Here is a 22,192-nt window from a genome sequence, read left to right on the forward strand (position 1 = left end):
GACCTTGGGTTAGGTGATGGCGTCTCAGCTATGACACCAAAAAGCATGAGCTACCTAGGAAAACAGATACACCGGACTTCTAAGTGAGAAGCTTTGTGCGTTAAGGGCACGGCCAAGAACGTGAGAAGGCAGCCTGCAGACAGCGTGAAAACGTCCACAATCATACACCTCAGAGACGCAGCCAAACATCTGGGAACTACTGCCGGATGATAAAAAGCCAAATAACCCAACTAAGAAATGGGCAAAATAACCGAACACGTGCTGCCGTGGAGCAGACCCGTACATGGCACAGGAAAGACGCTCAACATCGCCAGTCATCAGGACGACGGCAGTGAAAACCAGCGAGGCCCTCCATCATCCTCACGAGCACAGCTGCAGTCTGAGAAACGGAAGGTGACCCAGGCCGGCAAGGACGTGGAGAAGCTGGACACGACGGACAGTGCTGGCGGGAATGCACAATGGCGCAGCCACTGTAGAGAACCATCTGGCGGTTTCTTGACCAAAGATAAACGTCCCGCAGGACCCAGCAATTTCAGCCCTAAGTATATGCCCAAGGCTCCCCCCAAAGCCTGTACGTGAACGTTCACAGCAACGTTACTCACAGGAGTCACGTGTGCAAACAGTCCAAATGTTCACTGATTGTTGACTGGACTGAAACCTACAGACACGCCGGGGAACACTTCGCCCTGACGCAGCACAGATGACCCCTGAGAGCATGATGCCGAGGGAAAGCAGCCAGGCACGGAAGGCCACAGACTTAGGGATTCCACTCGAAATGCGCAGAAGCAGCCCATCACAGAGACAGAAAGTAGATGAGTCATTGTCAGGAGACGAAGGAAGGGGAAAACGGAGTGACCACTAACAGGTACGTGGTTTCTCTTGGGGATGATGGAAATGTTTCAGAACGAGCAGGCGGTTATGGCTGTACACCAGGGATGCCTGGAGCCCACTAACACTTCCAAATGGTGTACCTTAGGTCGTATGAGTTTAAAATATAAAAAAAAATATTTAGAAAAGCCTTTTTATCTTGACAATAATCAATAATTTAAAATAAGCTAAAAATGCAACCCCTTTTACTAAAAATATGAAAAGTGGGCTCTAAGCCCCACATATGGCAAAGAGCAGCATCTTTGAAGCCTACCTCCTTTGCCCACTTTTTACAAAATTTTGTCTAATGTTCATTTCTCTAAAACAGGGTTCTGTGACCTTCTTCTGAATGGGCCAGACAGTAAATGGGTTTAGGCTCTGGGGGCTGCACAGTTTCTGGCACAACTACTCAATTCTGTCGTGGGAAAGCAGACATACAGCCCATCCGCGGGGGTGGGTGAGCTCCCAGACCTCATTTACAGAAACCAGACGCTGGCCGGGTTTGGTCTGCAGGCCACAGCGGACTGACCCCCTGCTCTAAAACGGGAATTGTCTCCATAAAAGGAATCATATCAGCTCTGGTCCAAAATATCATGCTGCGAAAATGGGGAAACGAATCTATGTCATCAGCAGTCCTGTGTTCAAGCAACTCATTTTTTAAAAAAGCATTTTTAAGTACAACCCATCAAAGTGGCTTATCCGTCCACTGTAAGTTACTGTCTTCACAGAGACAGAACATCTCAACTATCACCCCTGACAACTGTCACGCAATCACACTGACTTCCAAGTGATAAATATTTAAATAATCTGACGACTTTTTTCTCTCCTGTATAACATACATACTTGTTGATCTGAGCCAAGAACATTCCCTTCAGTGCATAAAACTCAGCTGTCATCTCTTTCGTAAAGTATTTCAAGTTTGTAGATTCAATCACTTCAAGACCCTGTTTAAAAAAAGTAGGAAAAATTTTCTTGAAATTTCTAGACAATGGTGTCAAAACTGCATTAAAATATTTATCTAGGCACTAAGTCCTAAGGTCACTGACAAGCGCACTTGAAGCTGACGGTCGACCTTGCCTTCCACTAACAGTTCTTGACTGACAAGCGTACGTAAACTGAATCGCTAAGTGTCACATTCAGTCCTGGATACCTTAAAGGTACTATTTTTTCCAAAGCTTTCTATGTCTAGTCCATTCCATTGTTTTTATTAATATTTCTCTGAACTTCATCAAAATCTACTTTATATCCTCATACTCCTACACTTTTTCATTTTCTTTCCTTAAATATGTCAACCAAAGTGTAAAACGTAGACCGTAAAATGTACGTCAAACGTTCAAGTGGTTTCCTTTCCCTTTCTGGTGGTGAAGGGATGGTTTCCCACGAACGATGTCGTGTTTATGGCAAGTTCTCACCCTCCTTTCCTACTCTCTGCACCAAGAGTCCCCACGGGCACCTGCGCTCTGCTGGCCCTCCTTAGCAGAGGGGCGGCCGACGGCTCCCATCATCACTCTACCTGCATACACTCGTTCTTCCCCATGACTCCAGCCAGCTGGAGGTAGCATTTGACTTGCTGTCGGATCTTCTGGAAGCAATCCACGATAGGCACGGTTGGGATCGTATGAATGCGACTTAGGATGTCCAGAGCTACGTTGACCAGTCCCTGTTTTCGGGCGATCTTCCCATACTGGATGATTGCTGAGGCAGACGCGTGAACCCCAAGCATGGCATTGTTCGAACTTGGGTCATGCTGAGAACTGTTTTCATACGCAGTTACGATAGCTAGAGAGCAAAGAAAAGAGCAAACAGTCCATGCCAAACATTTCTCAACGCGTTCCGCAACAAGGCCGAAATAAAAAATGAAAAACACGTACACATGGGCTTATGAAAACAGGAAGCTCGGGGATAAACCCCCATTACTTTCCCTTGGGTTTTACACACGGAAGACGCGTGACACGAAAGGAAGAGGTAAACAGCCCGGACTGTGGAGCTGAGCGTTACCCTCGTGGCTAACTGAATTAGGACGGTGGCTCTAACAGATGCCCGGCAGGTTGAAGGGATGAACAAAGAGAAGTTGGAAAACGGCAGAAAGCTCCACAAGGACACTTCCAAGCAGCTCGTCCTTGGGGGGGGGGGCCTTCACAACGAGCACCAAACCCCAGAGCTCAGATCCCACCGGCCCGCGCCCCTAGCGCCGACTCTGTTCTAGCTGGATGATGTTAAAGGGTTGGGGGGCTCTCCCCACCTTTCACTGCCTACTCCCTGCCTTTCCCAGACCAACCACCACTGACCAAATCTACCAGAAAATAGAACATCTGATAAAGGGGAAAAAAAAAAAACACAACAAAACCGAGACATGAAACCAGGACAGCGGGCATCTGGGAAATTACATGATGAATGCATGCCGGACCAGGTAGGTTTACCCTGGTAATGATGCTGCCTCCACATGAACACGCTGCTCCAGTGCGACAAGTCGTCCGACACGATGGGCAGCCTGTTCCTCCACGTCTTCACCACCGTCTTCATGTCGTGTAGGCTGTTGTTCCTGCCCAGGTTGGTCGGCTGGAGGCCGGCGTTAATCTGCGCCGCTTCCTGGAGTTCGATGATCTGCTGGGCTGCCTGAATGGGGCCAGGATCAGGGACCCCACGGTGAGTGCCCATGAGGAAAACCAACCGGAGTCCGTCAGCAATCTGAGGACTATAAAGGTCTCCCGACTCACTCCCCCAAGGAAGCACTCTCGCTTCTCGCTTTCGTTTACTCTTTGCCTCAAACTCTGCTCTTGTGATTCCCGCACTTCTCAAAGTTCAGCTCTGTGGCTGCTGCAAAGCAGGAGAGGGAGGACAGTGGTGCAGGCAGCACACCCTGCAAACACGGAGCCTCCAAACTCTTTCTCATTCCTTTCGCCACCACCTGAGTCGGGCTCTCCTGCCAAGGGCTCAGATCAGAACAGTCAGGCCCGCATGCCCTCAGGCTCTCTTTTCACCAACACTCAAACCCCGTGGCCACACTAAGCATCTCAAAATGTGGTTTGGGTGATCCCTTTGGGCTGGCGAATCCGTCTTCCAGCGTGTCCCTTATGTGACTGTCTAGTTCACCACCTTCGACACCTCAGACACACTGGCTGCGATGCACAGCCTAGCCAAGTCCCGTTCCCTCCCCCTGCGAGGTTCCATTCCCTCCCACGGGGATTCCTCCCTTTTCTAAACCCCACATTTCCCCTCTGTCCTACCACATGGCACTGAATCACAGTCTCCCTCTGGTGTGAAGCTGTGCTTCTCGTGGCTATCCTCTCTCCAGCTAGATGCTCCTCTGGGGCAAATCTTTGTTCTGAGCTTGTCAGAATCTCCCAAGCAGAGCACCTAGACCCCCCCGCCCCCCCACTTGCCATCTTGTTGACTGACCTTAACTGGAGATACAGCCTGGAAGCACCACTGCTTTCCGGCCACACCTCAAGTTCAGTTCGTTACCTTCAGCTTTCTGAAACCTCCCTCTCCCCATGCTCCCTCCCCCCAGCAGGAGGTAACCACTGATCTGAGTTTCGTCTACGTGCCTCTCCCCATCCCGGACACTCCGCGGAGAGGGAATGACACAGAGCATGGTCCTCTGCTGGCTTCTCCACTCAGCATGTTGCTAAGGCTCACCACGCCATGACAAGGCTCAACACTCATCCCTTTTTATTGCTGCACAACAGCACGCTGCCTAGATCTGCCCCTTTTTATTTAATCACCAGCTGACGGTCATTTGGGCGGTCTCCACACTTTGGCCGTTACGGATATTGCTGCTGTGAACATGGGTGTGCAAGTGTGTGTGTTTAGGATGGAAACAGTAGTTACTATTTTGAGGAACTGTCAGACTTGTTTCCAGTCTGCCTTACAATCCCACCAGCAATATACGTGGGTTCCAGTTTTCCCACATCCTCATCAATGCTCGTGATAGTCTTTTTTATTCTAGAAGGGTAGTGGGAGTGAAGTAGTATTTCACTGTGGTATTGATCTGCATTTCTTTACTGACTAATGCTGGTGAGCAATTTTTCCCATGCTCATGTGCTCCTTTGTATGTCTGCTTTGTAAATGAAATTGGTTTATCAAATTGGCGCAGCTTTCAGCCATTATTTTTCCAATATTCCTTTTGCCCCTTTTTCTGGCTCCACTCCCTCTGGGACCCCCACGGTAAGTATGTTGGTACTGATTCAATCAAGTCTCTATTATTTACGGAACGTGACCACTGAAGTCTCTGCCCGGGCGGCTCAGTGGTCAACCAGTTAGCCCGAGATGTCCCTTAAGACCAGAACCACGAAGCCGCTCAGCCTTTGCTGAGGGCTGTGCGCCTGCTGCGGCCTGCGTTCGACAGGTCCGCCGTAGCCTTCACTTCCGGCTTGTAGGGAGCCTCAAGGTCAGGCAGCGGCCTTGTAAAGAAGGACGTTTGGTGGAGAGGAGCAGCACTGCGAGAGGCTATGCGAGAGACTGCGTCAGAGCCAAGCAAGTGCATGGCGGCCTGTGTGGCGGGAACGAACTGTCAGAAACCGTGCAGATGGCCCAGCCAGGAAGAGGCTCAGGCACAGGTTGTCAGCGGCACCCACAAGAGTCTCAGAGGATGCGCAGCGGCATCACACTGATGGGCTATGGTGGCTGTTAACAAAAATGCTGGAGAAAAAATGAGAAATATAAAATCCCTCCTGACAGGTCACCTGTCATTTAAATCCCATGGAAGCTCCAGAAATGAGAACATTACTCTCTATTTTGACTCTGCCTTCCTTTTACTGAGGATGAGACAAGTGGAAGGACTTTCCTCCGCCGTCCAGCTCGGTGCGCGCGCCACACTCACCTGGAGAAGAGGCGTGTGCACGTGGGACACGACATGGGGCAGCCGCCGCCACTCGCGGATGGCCAGACTGCTGGCCATTTCCACCAGGCGCTCGATGAAGCTGAGCTGCTGCTCTTCGGGGTGGCAGATGGCCAGGTATCCGCGGTACATGTTGACTTTCCACGCCATCTCTTTGGGACAACTTACTTCCACCTGGTGGAGGAAGAACATTACATGGGAAGTAACGGGCAAACTTGTCCGTACAAAGGTCAAAAATGCAAGCCAATTTTTTTTGTAGCCAATCATGCAAAGAGGTAAGCAGGAATTAAACTACGAACAGATACTTATGTTCTTTGGAGAAGTCATGAATTTAGATTGCATTTTCTGGACTCTCCTTTTCTAAATTCTAGGAGTAGCCAGTCTCTACAGGTTCTTTGCTTTGAGTCATCAGCAGTTCCAGAAAGGAGAGAAACGGATGAACAATGATGTGACAGACCAGAATAACAATAATCCCTCGGCTACAAAGTCAGTCAGCGAATTTCCAAAGCATTCAATATATGTTTGTCTCCACTCTGATAAATATAAATTTGAGTTGCTTCCAATTCATACTGTTATCCTGGGAAATCAATCTAACTTGTTCCACATTAGACAAGGAAGCAAAAGGCAATGACTCCAGTTGATAAGAATATGCGAGAACATAAACTTGACTGTTCTTCAAAAGCCGCACTCTGTCCTCTACTACAGAATTCCCCCCCAGGCCTCTCACATCCTGCCTGTCAGGCCTCTCATGAACTTCACTGAGCCCGGAGCTTTCACATTCTCTCTCCTCGGCTCTAACCCCTGCCCCTTCCCCCTGACAACGTGCACCTCCACATAAAGGCTCCCCGTGCTCCCCCTTCGGCCCTCGAAAGCTCTGTCTGCCTACCACCCTCTAAAGGAAGCATTAAAACTGGTCTTATTTTATCAATTCTGCCCAGAGCATTTAAAAACATAAATGATAAAAATTAAGGTCTTTTCAAAAATCATTTCTGTGTAGGAGAAGAAAGGCTATTCATTCTGAGGCATCTCTGGGCAGTAATAAAAACCATCCACACTTTCGTGCCAAAATACTAAGTGACATAAGGACCAGGATGATGAGGGGGCCACCCTGCATTATGTGACCCTCTGGCTTGTTTTTTTGACATCTTACTTCTCTAAAGCACATTCACATTCATGGCCTCTCTCAGATCTCAAGAATCTAACAATGAAGAAAGTTAGGAAGACAAACTTGTCAAAACATCTGCTTCCAACACGGTCCGCTAAAATCACACCAATCGCACATTTTCTGGGCTTCAACACTATTCAAGATAAGCCTTTGTCAATCACCACATCCATCCCTGTGACACTGAGAAAAAAGGCATCTCTCATTTTCCACCCCCTGAAACAAGCTACCCCATCGATTACACCGAACCAAGCAGCCCTGAAACCATAATGCACACTAACGAAAACAGAAGTGATTTTTTTTCTTGAATTATCAGTGAGTGAGTAGATAATTTTGGACCATCTACTTGAACCAACACTCTTCGAATTTACTACAGACTACCCAGAATGTTTATTCACATACAATGAGCATTTTTCTAACCCGTAAGCACAATTTTTAGAAAATGATTAAGGGTTTCTGAAAGAAAAAACTCACTTTTCAGACCTACGGCTGACATGCATGACGCCTGACGCTGCCTGCATCCAGCTAAGTAAAACCCCACGAAGGGAGAAGAAAGGAAAGAGCAGGGTAGGGTGAGCTCTAAATATTTATTCAGCAGAACATCTACCAGATCAAGGAAGAGGACAACCCACTATAAATGTGTTTTGTCAGAAATAATACAAGTAATGGGTTATCTCTGGAGTAAACTCCCTTCATCGGACAGGCAATTTCCAGATCCCAACCCCAAAGTCAAGCCCTGGGCTGTGTCCGCCCTCTGTGGTTCGTCATCTCAGTTCCACCATCTTTCACGTGTTTGTTAAAAAGCGACACTAGTAACAACATAAACATGGTAGCCAGAATACAGGTTAAAATTTCAGGTTCATCGTTGCAAAGACAGTCGCTCTATAATCTCAGTGTGCTTCTGAAGTCATCTCCGAATTACAAGAGGAAAGTGGCATTCACTGGTGTGAGCGTCAGCGGAGCCCAGCGTGGGAGAGGGCAGGTGAGAACAAGATGGCGGCACTTCCCCCACCTCCACCCCAGCCACGAACCCCACGTGGGAAAGGTGGAGAGAGGAGGAGCAGAAGCAGGGAAAGGGCCAAGGGAGAGTACGAGGGAAGGGCCCAGATGCAGGAAAGGACGAAGAACAGCAAGAATGGCCGTGTCGGAAGACCATCTAAGGCAAAAATAACATGTCGTGGGGCTCAGATGACACAGAGCTGTGCTGTCCCACACTGTGCCTCTCGGGTCCCCCCAGCAGGAAAAAGGGAATAGGGCCCCTGTGCCCACGCTCCCGCTGCGCACTGAATCCTCTGGATGGAGTTTAACTAAAAAAAAAATGTGGCATTCAACCAAGTTCCTGACTCAGCTTAATGATACTGGGTTCCTTCACTTCCACAATAAACACGCTTGAAAGAGAACACTGCCTCATTGAGCACACGGCTGCCGACAGCAACGACAAACCCACCAGGCCCGACGCTGATTCACCCTCGCCGTGCTCACCTCCAGCGGCGTTTCCGCACCAGACCCATCACGCTAAACTAATTCTTCCTCCAGCTCCCAAACTGAACAAATGTGGGAAAGGTGTCAGAGAACTGAAAATAATACTGGCTTCCCAACAGCTGTTTTTCATCTGCCAAAACGCCCAGCTTGCTCAGAGCCAAGAGAACTCTCTGGAGATCCACACCACCCGAGCCCGGGGGGAGCCACCGGTGGGGGAGGGTGGTCTCACCTGCACCAATGCCTCCTTCATGGCGGTCCAGTTGGACACCCGCCAAGCACACTCCAGGACCAGGTAAGGGTTTATGTGACCTTTGGACTGGCCATATTCCGTCAAGGCTTCCCACTGGTTCAACTCCTTAGAGCACCTGAAAGACCAGGATTCAAGGGCAGACGTTCACTCACCAACACACTCACAGATTCGGACAGGGCAAGGGACAAGATTTTCAGTTGTGGGCTGCAAAAAAAAATTGTCCCCCCACAGGGCAAAAGGTGAGGTTCCCAAGGTGCCCCACTGCAGTGAGCCCCCCCGATCCCCGAAGGAAACGGCTCCCCCAGGACACCGAGGGCTGCCCACCACATGGCAGGAGCCCTAAGCACCAGAGCCAGGGGGGAGGCAGAGATTATCTGTTCTTTCTCCCACCGATGCTTTTAATTACTCGTGGACTAAATGCTCTTCTGAGGTGCTTCTTTTCTTTGTAAGGCCATAAAGAAAATAGCAAAGGCCCCTTTTAAAATCACCCATTACAAGACAATTTCAGGGACTTTTTTTTCTTTCCCCACCAGTTCCCTTAACAGAGTCCTGAACCGTCAAGCACTGTGGCGTACCGGATCCAGTGGTCCTCCCACAGCTGGTACTCCGGGAAAATAGCAGGGGAGGCGTTACTCCTCTCATGCTCCTTCTTGGCTTTATCCATTGCCTTTTCGTAGGATTCTTGGGCCTGAAGAAGTCAGTAATGCTCTCGGTTATTTAGGGCAAGCGGGAACTCAGGCCTGGGGTTACCCTGCCCTCTTCTCTGGAAGATCACTGGCCCCCGAGGCTCCGCTCGCACAGGGAACAGAGTGCCATGTAACCCCGCCCCCCCCGCCCCCCCACGGAATGGACAGAGTGGAGACTGCCTAGCCCCGGGATGCAGCTCCCCGTCCTTCAGCGAGAGGACAGAAGAGGCCACAGCTCATCCTGTGCTTCCAGAGTTTGGGGGCTGAGAATCATATCCTGGGACAGGGGCCACACTTCAATGAAAGGATAGACATGAGGATTTCAGTTTAAACACAAACTACAATCTATCTGCCATTTCCGACAGGACCACTGAGTGCAGATAAAAAACATCCACATTAGCAACTAATTGGTAAAGACTTCACGAATGAGTTTCAAAAATGTTCGTGTCACGTAACGTAGGTTTCTCTTACACTCGAGACTTCAATCAAAGAGCCTTTCTATGTAGGATAAACACTTGAAATAAACCAGTCAAGTTATCTAACGTGAACTCTGACTTGAGATCCTTAGAAACGGCCTCTCCTTAGCCATGCGGCCCAGCCACGTCACTGGACACAGGACGGCGGCTACCTGCTCGAAGAATCCGTGCTGCTCATAAGCAATGGCCGTCGCCGTCTCCGAATACTTGCAACGCTTCTGCCACAGACCAGCCCACATATCCTCCTCTTGTAGCAGAGAGTACAGTTCAGCCAGGGAATCCAGGATCTCCTGAAAACACAGCGTGGATTCTTGAGTACTTGGGACAAAAACGTTTTCTTCCCAATAAGGCGACTTCACTGTGCTGCCATTTACAATCACTGGGGAGAGGATTCCCGAGGCAGGGAGGTCCCTGGCAGAGACGAGGGGACCCAGAAGAGGAGGCGGGCCTCACCTGCTGAGGTGGAGTTATGCTCTCCTGCTCATAAAATTCCGTCGTTTGCTTCGGCTTAATCTGCAGGCTCAGACCTTTCTCAAAAGCCTGGTGCTCAAGCATCAACGTGGAGCGGAACCAAAGGTTGTGCGTCTTCCCCAAGTACTTCAGCACGCAGGGCCGGATGGGAATCGGGGGGACGCACTGGGACATGGCCTCCACGAAGCAGTTGAGGGCGCTGGGTTGACAGTCCCGCTGCACCTGGTGGCTGCCGCTGCACAGGAACGGGCTGATCTCACCGGCCAGAGCCTGAAACCCAAGAACACGTCAAGTCTCCACTCAAAATACGGCCTCACGCTCACACAGCGTCTGACAGCGTTCTGGAGAACTCATGGACAAAGCAGATAGAGGCCAGCGGTCTCCTCGCCCCGTGAAACTTAACAAGGTGATTCACAGATATTTATCAACAGCTAAAACTACGTTTTCCAAAACGGGATTTAAGACATATACTCACGTGCTGCTGTCTGTCGGACAGAATCTTCCACAATCTGGGGAAAAGCTGGACCCAAGTCTTCTCTGCCAGTGTTGTGGAGATGTGGCACAGCTGGACAAAGGCGCTGAGCAGGGCTCCCGTCTACAGAAAGAACAGAGAATCATGGAGCCACGCGGGAGCCCACGTGTCCGCGCGCGGGACACTCCCGTCTCGTGCTTCAGCGGACGCTCCTCCATTTCCACACTTTCGGAGACTGAGCAAGTGTCAGGTCAGAGCGAAAACACAGATTCGGAGCGCCAGGGGCCCACGGTGTGCTTAGTAGCCAGCGGCCTTGCCTACATTTTTTTTTTTTTTTTTAAGATTTTATTTGTTTATTTGACAGAGAGAGAGATCACAAGTAGGCAGAGAGGCAGGCAGAGAGGCAGGCAGAGAGAGAGGAGGAAGCAGGCTCCCGCAGAGCAGAGAGCCCGATACGAGGCTCGATCCCACGACCCTGAGATCATGACCTGAGCCGAAGGCAGCAGCTTAATCCACTGAGCCACCCAGGCGCCCCTTGCCTACATTTTTTAACGTTCAAGGGCATTTTCTAAACATGTCTGCGAGGTAGGAGTGCAATGCTGACGCGGACATGAGGACGGGAGGCACAGGGATGCCAGCAAAACGAGGCCGCTGGCAACATGGAAGGGGAAAGGGGAGGAGCACACGCATGGGAGATGAGTCACTGGCCAAGAAGGACAGTTCTGAAGAACAGATCAAGAAGTGAGAAGTCTCGGCAGCTGACGGTGGGGGAGAGGCGGACAGGGAGTGAGCGGCCTGGCCTGGAATGGGACGCCCCATGAAAGGGGCCAGGGTTGGAAACAAAGGGCCCCCAAAGGGAACCAAATCCACAGGTGCCTCTGACTGTCCACAGCTTTGCTGTGTCTGCAAGTCTGAATTAGCTGCCAGGATTCCTTATGAACAGGCAGGTTTCTAGGCAGCTTGAAGCCATTGGGCCCATAGGGCCCACCTCCCCATGGAGACGGGGTTCAATGACAGAGGATTCATAATTATGCTTTCCTTTTTCCGACAGCAAACCCAAGAAAAGAAATCACCCTCAGATTCATGTCTACCGAAAATGCAAAAAGCAAAGACAGAGATATTTCAAGGAAAATGGGGGAAAACGCTTCAGGGAAGGATGCTCCTGGCTGGTACTCAGGCCGCCCCGTGAACCTGGATGACCCCATGTGGTGGCTCCGTCCTCCCCGGACAGTGTGTCGGCAGCCTCCCAGCCCCAGGTCATTTAGCAGAGGCCGAAGCACTGAAGGGCCACAAGCAGTCATAGACCAGCCGATTAAAATGCTCATCTCGGGGTGCCGGGGTGGCTCAGTGGGTTAAGCCACTGCCTTCGGCTCAGGTCATGGTCTCAGGGTCCTGGGATCGAGCCCCACATTGGGCTTTCTGCTTGGCAGGGAGTCTGCTTCCCTCTCTGTCTCTGCCTGCCTCTCTACCTACTTGTGATCTCCCGCTCTCTGTCAAATAAATATATGAAATCTTAAAAAAAAAAAAAAAAAAGTGCTCATCTCAAGCGCAGGTGGGGGATTCTAAGGCTCCTGGCTTGTCCTCATTCTCACGCGACCACAGGGAGAGGTGAAGAAGGGTGTGGGTTCTGTTGCAGCCGTCAGCGCCAGGGAGATAGGGAGGGGACACTGTGGGGGAGACAGGGAGGGGACACTGGCTTCAACAGATTTCCCACCGTGAGTAAAACGGTCAGTTCTGGGACCAGAGACCCAGAGCAGAGACGAGATCAGGCTTGCCCGGTTTCAGGAAAGACCTGTTCAGATGCCCCCTAGTCCCTCCAGACTTAGACAAAGAGCCTGGAGGCACCCACTGGCCCCTGACCACTTCACAGGTAGAGGAGCTTCAGGAATGAAAACGTCAGGGTGACTGACTTACAAATGCAGGGACTTATAACCCTACTTTGCTCTGCAAAAACCAGCTTCCATACACACGTGATATAATAACAGGAACACTCTTGCCATCTGCAACGATGTGGATGAACCAGAGGGTATTATGCTGAGGGAAGTTAAGTCAATCAGGGAAAGAGAATTATCATATAATCTCACTGATATGTGGAATTTAAGAAACAAAACAGAGGATCATAGAGGAAGAGAGGAAAAAATAAGATGAAACCAGAGAGGGAGACACACCATGAGAGACTCAATCACAGGAAACAAACCGAGGGTTGCTGAAGGGGAGGGAGGTGGAGGGAGGGGGTTACTGGGTGATGGACAGTAAGGAGGGCGTGTGATGTAATAAGCACTGGGTGTTACAGGATAAGGCATAAATCACAGGTCTGTTCCTCTGAAACCAGTAATATAATATATGTTAATTACCTGAACTTTAATTTAAAAAATGTTTAAATGGGATTGAACCATCAGAAAGGAAAAAAATATATGAAATATGAAAACCACCGCCACGCCCTCTAATTCCCTAAGCCTCCCGGCTGCTTCCCTGTTCCCCAGAGTGCTCACCACCTGACGCAGTACATACTGATTTTACTTCTTTCCATTTACCACTTGCCCCCACTGGAACCCAAGCCCCACGAGGGCTGGCTACTCTTGTCTGTTTCCTTCGATTGTCTAGCACTGCTAAAATGTACTCTGATCTTCCCCAACGAGCTGATCATCAAGCTTATGCCAAGGCTCCCAGTAAGTCAGCATCTACATGGCAACTTACCCTGATGACTGTTAGCCAAGAAAGGCCGTCAGGTTTGGGGGCACTGATCCACCACCCCACCTTCTGGCAGTGATGACAGCAGGGACAGGGGCCTAGTAAGGTCTTCAGTTTGGGAACGAGAGACCCTTACACGGTCGTGTAAGAACGCTCTGCTTCCTGTTCCGTGCACCAGGAGACCAAGTTTTGAATGTTTCTCCACACACAAATACCACAACTATCCCTCAGAAGTTCAAAGGCTGATTTAACACATAAACTCAGGATAGATCGTGAGAGATGTTTAAATGCAGAAACAATCTGTAATAGGTAGTTTCCCTCCAATTTTTTTCACCTAGCTCAAGGTATGAAAAGAATCATCACTGTTTCTTTGTAATACACATCAAAAGCAACTTGGTATATGGAGCCTTAACTTTTTAAAGATTTTATTTGAGAGAGAGAGTATAAATGGGGGTTAGAGCCAGAGGGTGAAGCAGGCTCCCCACTGAGCAGGCAGCCCAAGGCAGAGCTTGATCCTAGGACCCTAAGATCATGACCTGGGCTGAGGCAGATGCTTAACAACTGAGCCACCTAGGCACCCCTAGATTCTCAGTCTTTAAAAATGATCATACCGACAATTAATCTTAGACTTTGTAGAAGCAAGAGCTTCTAGCTCATTAATCTCAAAATAGATGCATCTGGGAACTTCTCCCTGCAAAGAGGGGTGAACTTCACTTACCATGTTACCCTATTCTCATTTTCTCCTTTTTCATTGCATTTGAAAAATAATCCAGCCATGACTCATCGTGTATTTGGTAAACCATTTTACCATTTCTTTCAAGGGGCAGCAGTGGGAAAATTAACTTTTTCTTATTTTCTCCTGGGAGATACTGTAAATTCTTTCTCAAATCTTTGCACAGAATAACCTCTCTAGAGTTTCACACAACTACAATGGCACCAACTGAGAAATGAAAGAAAGTTAACTGTAATTTGTAGAAGACTTCACACCGCTGGGGAGTATAGCCTTGCCTGAGGAGTCAACATATTCCAGAGAAAGAAGCAGCACCATCCTCCCGAACCCATTCACAGACCTTCACTTCCCGGAGAGTATCGAGGAATTTGTCGTGTCTGTTGGTTAACATGTGTAGCTGGTTCCCAATGTCCTTCTCAGAAAGTTCTTTGGTTTTGGGAGTGCTGGTCTGGTCTCCAGGAGCCAGCTCGATATCAATCTCTACATCCTGCGGACAAAACACAAATGGGCAAAACCAAAAGGTCAAATGATTACAGGAAATCCAACAAACACAACTCTTACAAACTTGTTATGCTTTTGCAAGTCAAATTTTAGTCCGTTTCCTGGAAGTTTGTAATTATTTAAATAATTTGGAGTTCCAGAAAAAACAACAAGCAGATTAACTGGACCAGATCTCTCTTTAAGTGATGCTATGGAAAAGAAAAAAAAAAAAGAAAGAAAAAAAAAAACACTATGAAAAGGTCAGTTTTGTTCTCCTGTTCGGATTGTGGAAAGCAGAATGAAAGCACGAACTTCAAGCAGCAATAATAAGAAAGACTGTAAAAGATTCTAAGGAATCAGAGCCTGCCATTCCTCTGTGCAGGAGGGCTGCCTAGCTGCCTTGCTCGTCCAGAGCAGGAATACTGTCAGGGTCACGGTGCGGAACCTGCTGGCACAGTGGTTTATAGGACTCATTCCCAGAAAGTAATAAACCTTATTTCTGTGGGAAGCTTCTGAGAAGTCACAGCCAAAATCCCATCACTGAACCAGCCTCCAAGCCAAATTACTGACCATTTGGGATGTGCCCATGAAAAAGCAGAGGAATCACTTCCAAGTTGATAATTTAAAAAAAATTTTTTTTATTTGACGGGCAGAGATCACAAGTAGGCAGAGAGAGAGGAGGGGAAGCAGGCTCCCTGCTGAGCAGAGAGCCCAATGTGGGGCTCGATCCCAGGACCCTGGGATCATGATCTGAGCCGAAGGCAGAGGCTTTAACCCACTGAGCCACCCAGGCGGCCCCCAAGTTGGTAATTTAGCTCACACAGAATGAGAAGGAAATGATCATATCACTACATGATCTAGTGTTTAGCAACAGAGAAGAAAATTCTAATTCTTATTTATTAATAAAATGAGTAGATATTCCACATCCAGGAGAGGGATCAAACTATTCCTTTTAAAGCAAAGAGGGTGCCTCCTCCTTCAAAACTAGCTGCTCTGCTTTTTAAGATTTTATTTCTTTTAGAGAGAAAGAGCATGCGTGTGTGCCTGCCCAGGACGGGTGGGGTGTACAAAGGGGGAGGGAAGAGACTCCCTGTTGAGTGTGGGGCCTGATGCAGGTCAGTCTTACAACCCTGAGATCAGGACCTGAGCCGAGACCAGGAGTCGGACGCTTGACCAACTGGGCCCTCCAGGTGCCCCAGGGCGGCTGCTTCTAAAACCCAACACTCCAGGAAGAGACTGAGCTTCTAAGAGCCAACCAGCTAAAGGAGACAGAGTTTAAAGATCTGCGCCTCTAATAGTGGCAGCCACTCCTCTCGGAGTGCCGAGGGCCATCATGATGGGGACACGAGCCTTGCCAGCCAGCTCTGGGCTCCAGGGCTGCCCCTGCCAGGACCAGGTGGAGATTCGGGAGGTCTGCAGCTGCCGGTGGAACCTGCTAGTGCCACGGTGGGCATTCCTCCTCAGGGTAGTGCTAATACAACATGGGCTGCCCTTCACTTGGCGAGAAACATTACCGACACCAGAACATCTAATACTAAGCATCACTAGTTCATGACAAAGTCCAAATTAAACAGCAACACGAGATGCTTATCAATTCAACCTAAGTGTCCCTCAACGGATGGATAGACATTGAAGACGTCATGTGGCTACATACAATGGAGGACTACTCAGCCAGAAAAAAAGAATGAAATCTTGCCATTTCCAGCAACATGGATGGATCTTGAGGGCACTTTGCTGAGTGAAGTGAGACAAACACAAATACCATACGATCTTACTCATATGTGGAATCTTATAGGCACAAAAATCTCCTAAGAAGCAGACTCATGCTTGCCAGAGAGATCAGGAATGAGCAAAATGGGTACAAACTTCCAGTTATAAAATCAGTCAGTCCTGGGGATGCCATGTCCAGCACGGTGACTGTACTCAGTAACACTGTACTGCACATCTGTAAGTTGCTAAGAGAGACTGCAGACGTTCTCATTATTAAAAAAATCCTGTAACTGCGTGATAACAGGTGTTAACGAGACTTATCGCGGTGACTGTTTAGTATACGAATAAATAGAGAATCCTTATGTTGGACCCCTGAGTCTAACTTAATTTATGCCAACTGTACCTCTATAAAAAAGAAAGAAAAATCTCACTGAATGCAGGTACCACGTTCAGAACTCCGGGGTTAGAGACAGAATCTAACCCCCAAATCTAAGGCTGATATAAAATTCGCCAACAGAAACGGGGATTCTGCTGTGAAAAGGAGGCCCCACGCTATCGGCGGCATTACCTCCTCTTTGGACTCGCTGTTCTCTCGCTCCCGAGGCTCCTGCTTGACATGCGTGACCATGGCGAAGGCCGCTCGGTCGTGGCTGTCGGCCAGGTTGATGACATTGGTGATGGACGGGAGCATCGCTCCGTGGCAGCTGGTGCCAATGGGAGTGCCCTTCTCACACACTGCCAGGAGCAGCTGAAGAGGTTTTAGGGAGAAAAAGAAGACAAACCTAAGACGTTCGCCTGGCATTTGGGGTGCAGGGACCCACGGGTAAGGTCTAGGCCTTGCGACTGGAGCGCACGTGCTGAGGACTCCTAGCCCACAGCTCGGCTGTGTGCTTCTCCCCAGCTGAGAAGGAGCCTGAACCTCTCTTCCAGACACCCGTACTCAGGACTTCTGACTCAAAACGTAAGCTCAGGATCTTTCTCCCCTACCAGACGGGCTTCCTCCTGCCATCGACTCCTGCCTGGACTAAGCTCCTGACGCATCAACCTCCTCTTCTCAAACCTCCCTCCTCACACACAGGCGACCCGAGTGCTCTTCTCCCTGTGCCCCTTAGTGGCTTCCCCATGACCCCGAGGGGACAGTGCTGGCTCCTGAGCAGGCTCCTGAGCTCTTCTGTAACGTAACAGTCTCCCCGCCACCCCAAGCCAGCACTCCCGTGACTCTGCCCCCACCGTCCCAATATGCTTCGGCACCTGGCCTCTGCCCCTCGGCCTAGCACTCGTGCATTCTGGGAACAGATATTTACTGAGGGACAGATATTTACTGAGCACCCCCTGGTGCTCTGTGAGGCCCTGGATTTGTATGTCAACTTCGTGGGAAGGTGTCCCTGCCCTGGTGGAGCTGTAGGGTCAGAGGGAAGGACAAGACCAACACCAGCACAACAACAGACACAGTAAAAAGCAAAACAGGCCCCAAACCAAACCTAGAAGACACATACTCACTGTGATGACATTCCCAGAAGACAGACAGCATCAAGGGTGCCCAGTGTTAGCCTGGGTGTCAGGAACATGGCACGGCTGGGAACACGAGAGGCCAGCGGGGCTGGAGACTAAGGAGGGATGGAGGGAGAGAGGCCAACCCAGGGCTGGACAGAGGTGCAAGGGTCTGGTCACGTGGGGACCAGAAAGACCATATCCCATAAGCTGGAGTTTGTGCCGGTACCAAGGCAAGGAGGGAAGTGATCTGCTTTACTGAGGACAATTTTGCCACAATAACAAGACTGGTGGGTAGGCAGGGAAGTGGGGACACTGAGCCGACTGTTCCCGTCACCCTTGTGAGCAGTGATGGTGGCCACGCGGAGAAGGAGGAAGAAAAAAGGGTGAGAAGCAGGCAGGCGGCCCTGGCTGGTAACACGCAGTGACAGACCAGACACGCAGAACAAACAAGGGAAGGAATGGCAGATCCCCAGCTGGTGCCCTACGACCTGTCCTTTCTCCGTCCGCTCCGGCATACCTACCGCGGTCAAGGTCGTTTCCATCTATGTCTCTACGACCTGACCCAGGGCCTGGCACCCAACAGCAACCAAAAGTTCTCTTGAACCAATGATGCATCAGTTAGGAACCGCTCACTGTGTGGCCCTTTGCCAAGTTCCCAGCACGCTCTGCACACAGCGCTATGGAACGCACACGCGGCACCAACACAAACATGTTAGCAAGTCCTCCCTTTTGCCTGGTACATAAGGCCCCTTTCCCCAAAGAGAACTTCACAAGCTTCAGTCCCACTGGACAAAGTAACACAGTAACCTGCTGGTTCCACCCGTCCTGCACCGGGAGACCAGGACCATCCGCCAGCACCGATAATGCATGGGAAACTGGGCGGCTCGGGGCCAAGGAAAGACCGTGGATTTCAATCACAAACAAACAAGAAACCAGGAAGGCTCACTACCGTCCAGTCAGCACTATCGTGGACATCTGACCAGACACTGGAATGGTCTGACAGGCTTACACAGGCCCTTGTCACTGGCACCTCGTCTCATCACAGAGGGCGCAAAGCCCATGGCTCTGTCAGGCTGCCCTAATTTCCAGCTCTAAGAACGATGGGACCAGACAATCACAGTACATTACATCCTGAAGGAAACGTACATTGAATTTACAATTTTTAGAGATGAGGAGAAATGAATCTTTTAGCTATAAACTAAGGAACACTATTCAACTTTCTAAGAACTTAAAATCACCCCTAAAAAGCCCCTTGAACTGAAAACACGGCTTTAAGTCTTTTTTCTTCCTAGAAGAGATGAGAGCAGGTTATGGTGGAGGTTTCCAGTTCCTCTCAGACAGTGCTAACCCTCCCCGACCCCGGTTTTGGTGCCTGGGCCACAGACGCTGAGCTAAGCCCATCCTACCTCAATGCACTGCTTAATCCAAAAGTGGTTCCCCATGGCTTCCCAATTCTGTGAACAGGTCACATAAAGCAGGCGCTCGTACACCCGACGTTTCATGGAGTTGTCAAAAACCTCAAAAAACTTTGCCCTGATCAGAGGCTGGGCACAGCGCAGCCCGGAGAGGAAAGCCGGCTCAAGTTTTGCCGTCAGCTCACTGCCCGACAGGGTCTCGTCCCTGCAACGGAAGGAGGAACACGGGGTGAAGAGCCGCAGCAGAGGGAGCCCCCGCAGGCCGCAAGCAAACAGGCAGAGAACCAGCGAGCGCCGACGTTCCGCAACCCCACACCAGAGCCAAGGGCGGATCATGAGGCCGGAGCACTTGAGCAGAGGGTGCGCTAATGGCGCACCTAACGTGTGACGGATTTAGTATTTACACGCACAGTCAAGCTTCAGCCATCATGAGAAGATTAAATGCCACATCAGTTAAGTCAAAGGACACACTGTGGACACAACACGTGCAGTATTTGGTTCACCGCGGTCATTACCTGTAGACGTAGTTCACGAGGTCTAAAAACTGGGCATTTAGCTCTAGGTCTTCTGGAAAGCGCTTTTCTATGTAGGCCATCATTTTCACGAGCAAAATAGACTTCTCCCGGAGTGTAGGTGTCTGTATGAATTGGATTTTTTTTTTTTTCTTTAAAGAAATGGTCAATTACATCTGCTTGAGAATAGACACATTCAGAAGTATTCCAGCCATCTGCTCTACTCTCTTTTAAGCTCCAACAACTCCGTCAGTAAATCTTTGTTTTTAAACAGAAAGATCCTGGGTCTATCTGCGAATACTTAAAATCAAGACTGCAGATCTAACTTTCCTAGAGGCTACATCTCACTTTGAAGAGAAAGCAACTGAATTAAACAAATTAGATACTTGCAAGCATCCTTCTAAATGCAGTAACAGTCACTCACTATTAATTTTTTTTCCTCACTATTAATTTTTGGGGGCTTAACTTTACCAATACAAAGACTAAGAAGTAAGGTTCACTTAACATTTTAATACAAGTAAAACCACATTAAGAGAAGTGACTACTTATTTCAAGCTTCTAGTTAAAAATCTGCGAAGCACAGTGAGAAAAATTCATCTTAAGGAAAAATACTGTCAAGGCCAACATAGGGGAGAAAACGTTTGCTGGAGAACGTTCAGAGAAGAGCTGAGAAAGCTGTGCTTAAAACACACACACACTCTCTCTCTCACTCTCTCTCTGTCTCTCTCTGTCTGAGGCGGGGGGCCTGGCTGGGGCATAGCCCTCTGGCTGCTCACCTGATTGGCCGCCATCGGGGAATTGTTTTTAACCCACTCTTCCACGATTTTCACCACAGCCCGTAGGATCTTGGCATCTGGGGATTTTTCAATTAGGGAGGTCAGGATGGCCTGAATGAAGTTCTTTCTCATCTCCATGCTCATGACGGCCAAGCGCGTCTTCACCAGCTCCAGACTCAGCATCACCAGCTCACCGGTTCCTGTTCACACGGAGAGAATCACCCCAACAATCCACACGCGTGCGCCCACGGGCGACCACTCTGCATTACGTGGTATGTCAGGGTCTGCCCATCCCCCTTGCCCCCCCGTATTTTCTCCAGTGAGAGCTCTGGGATTTAAGGTGCTGCCTCACCACTTCTCCGCTACTCTGCCCCGTTGAGAGTGGCCTCCTAAGAGCCTCTGCACAGGCAAGGGGACAATGGAGTGGACGGACCAGCATGGGCGACCCAGACCCAGCAGTCCTGAAGCCGCATTCCCAGCACTTCCGTCCTGAGCTGCCTCTAACGGCAGAGCCTAGCACAGCTCCTGCCCAGGCCGACGTATCACTCGGGTTCCTGGGCCCACTGCTCAGGCCAGGAACCTGCGACTTCATTCTGCGTCAGGCATGACGGCTCTGACCATGCAGTTTCATAGCAAAAACCCTGAGACCGTCCTTATTTAGTGGTGAATGTTTCCCGTGAATGTGCAACCACGTAAAATCCCTTCATCCTCACATTCACAGATTTGGAAAGTAATTTGTTTTGAAAACGAGTCTCACTTGGGTTTTACGTGAAATGCTCAGAACCTCTCTGTCAAGAGCAAACAGACAAGGGGCTGTGGAAACGCAACAGGAATTCGTGCTCGGGTCAGAGTCCAGTTGGGGTGTTACACGAAGTCTGAGAAAACCCCGAGGGACGCCAGCTGTCACCTGAGGTTGCGTCTGTGCTGCCCGACGCCGCCTGAGGGCTCAGGTGCTCGCGGACCATCTTCTGCAGGGAGCGCATGAAGACCGAGATGAGCCTGTCTATGTAGCTCGGGTTGTTGCTGCAAGCGGACTTGAGGATCATAAGGGTCCCTAAAAGGCAGAAATCTGCTGGTTGGTTTTTTTGGGTTTTTTTGAGAAAAGTTTTTTAAAAAGGAACAACAAAAATGTGCTACTTAAAACATTTTAAAATGCACTAAACAAAAATGTGCTCTTTCTGACAAAAGTATGGATGAGCCCCCAAATGTCAACATTCTAAGCTTTTGTAAATTCTCAATTCAGGATTGACACCAGGCAAGAGAGCCAACTTCCGTGCTTTGGTGGCAACAACATTCATATCTACTGCTCTGGATTTTATTCCTAGGTTATAGCGAAGTATCCTAAGTTTTTAGTCCCATGACATGCTTGGGGTGGGGGGCGGGGAAGGAAGAAAGAAAATCCTTAGGAAAAAAAAAAATCTGACTACCTGGTCATGATAAATGCTATAGAATTCAGTTTGTACCCATTCTGTAAAACTGTCTAAGATCAATAAAAATGAGCAAAATTGACGTCAGAACACGAACATGGAATTATGTGGGGGAAAAAAGGTTACCTTTTCTAGCTGACATTTTTATGAACATCCTGATCCTGATCTACACCTTAAATTTTAAGTTTATAGTCAAGGCTCCCATTATACACCAATAAACGGGTACTTATTTGCCATTTATAAGCGCCATC

At 49.3% G+C, this 22,192-nt stretch overlaps 1 protein-coding gene across 10 annotated transcripts in view; it reads right to left on the minus strand.

The window, feature by feature from the left end:
- Positions 1–22,192, minus strand: part of LOC123933429 (transformation/transcription domain associated protein) — a 114,288-nt gene that overhangs the window by 23,004 nt on the left and 69,092 nt on the right. For 7 of the 10 annotated variants that reach the window (XM_045992564.1, XM_045992571.1, XM_045992570.1 and 4 more), the window contains 15 exons: positions 21,422–21,568; positions 20,515–20,714; positions 19,742–19,863; positions 19,218–19,431; positions 16,886–17,065; positions 14,468–14,614; positions 10,710–10,829; positions 10,217–10,504; positions 9,916–10,053; positions 9,177–9,289; positions 8,581–8,716; positions 5,690–5,881; positions 3,255–3,483; positions 2,381–2,646; positions 1,711–1,811 (listed from right to left, as the gene is read on the minus strand). In XM_045992564.1, the coding sequence (XP_045848520.1) occupies positions 1,711–1,811; positions 2,381–2,646; positions 3,255–3,483; positions 5,690–5,881; positions 8,581–8,716; positions 9,177–9,289; positions 9,916–10,053; positions 10,217–10,504; positions 10,710–10,829; positions 14,468–14,614; positions 16,886–17,065; positions 19,218–19,431; positions 19,742–19,863; positions 20,515–20,714; positions 21,422–21,568 (2,593 nt within the window). The remainder of the gene's footprint in view (positions 1–1,710; positions 1,812–2,380; positions 2,647–3,254; positions 3,484–5,689; positions 5,882–8,580; positions 8,717–9,176; positions 9,290–9,915; positions 10,054–10,216; positions 10,505–10,709; positions 10,830–14,467; positions 14,615–16,885; positions 17,066–19,217; positions 19,432–19,741; positions 19,864–20,514; positions 20,715–21,421; positions 21,569–22,192) is intronic. The other 3 variants (XM_045992573.1, XM_045992572.1, XM_045992568.1) reach the window with 1 other exon arrangement.

Source organism: Meles meles, chromosome 21, assembly GCF_922984935.1.
Source record: "Meles meles chromosome 21, mMelMel3.1 paternal haplotype, whole genome shotgun sequence".
In the NCBI taxonomy this organism is placed as follows: domain Eukaryota; kingdom Metazoa; phylum Chordata; class Mammalia; order Carnivora; family Mustelidae; genus Meles; species Meles meles.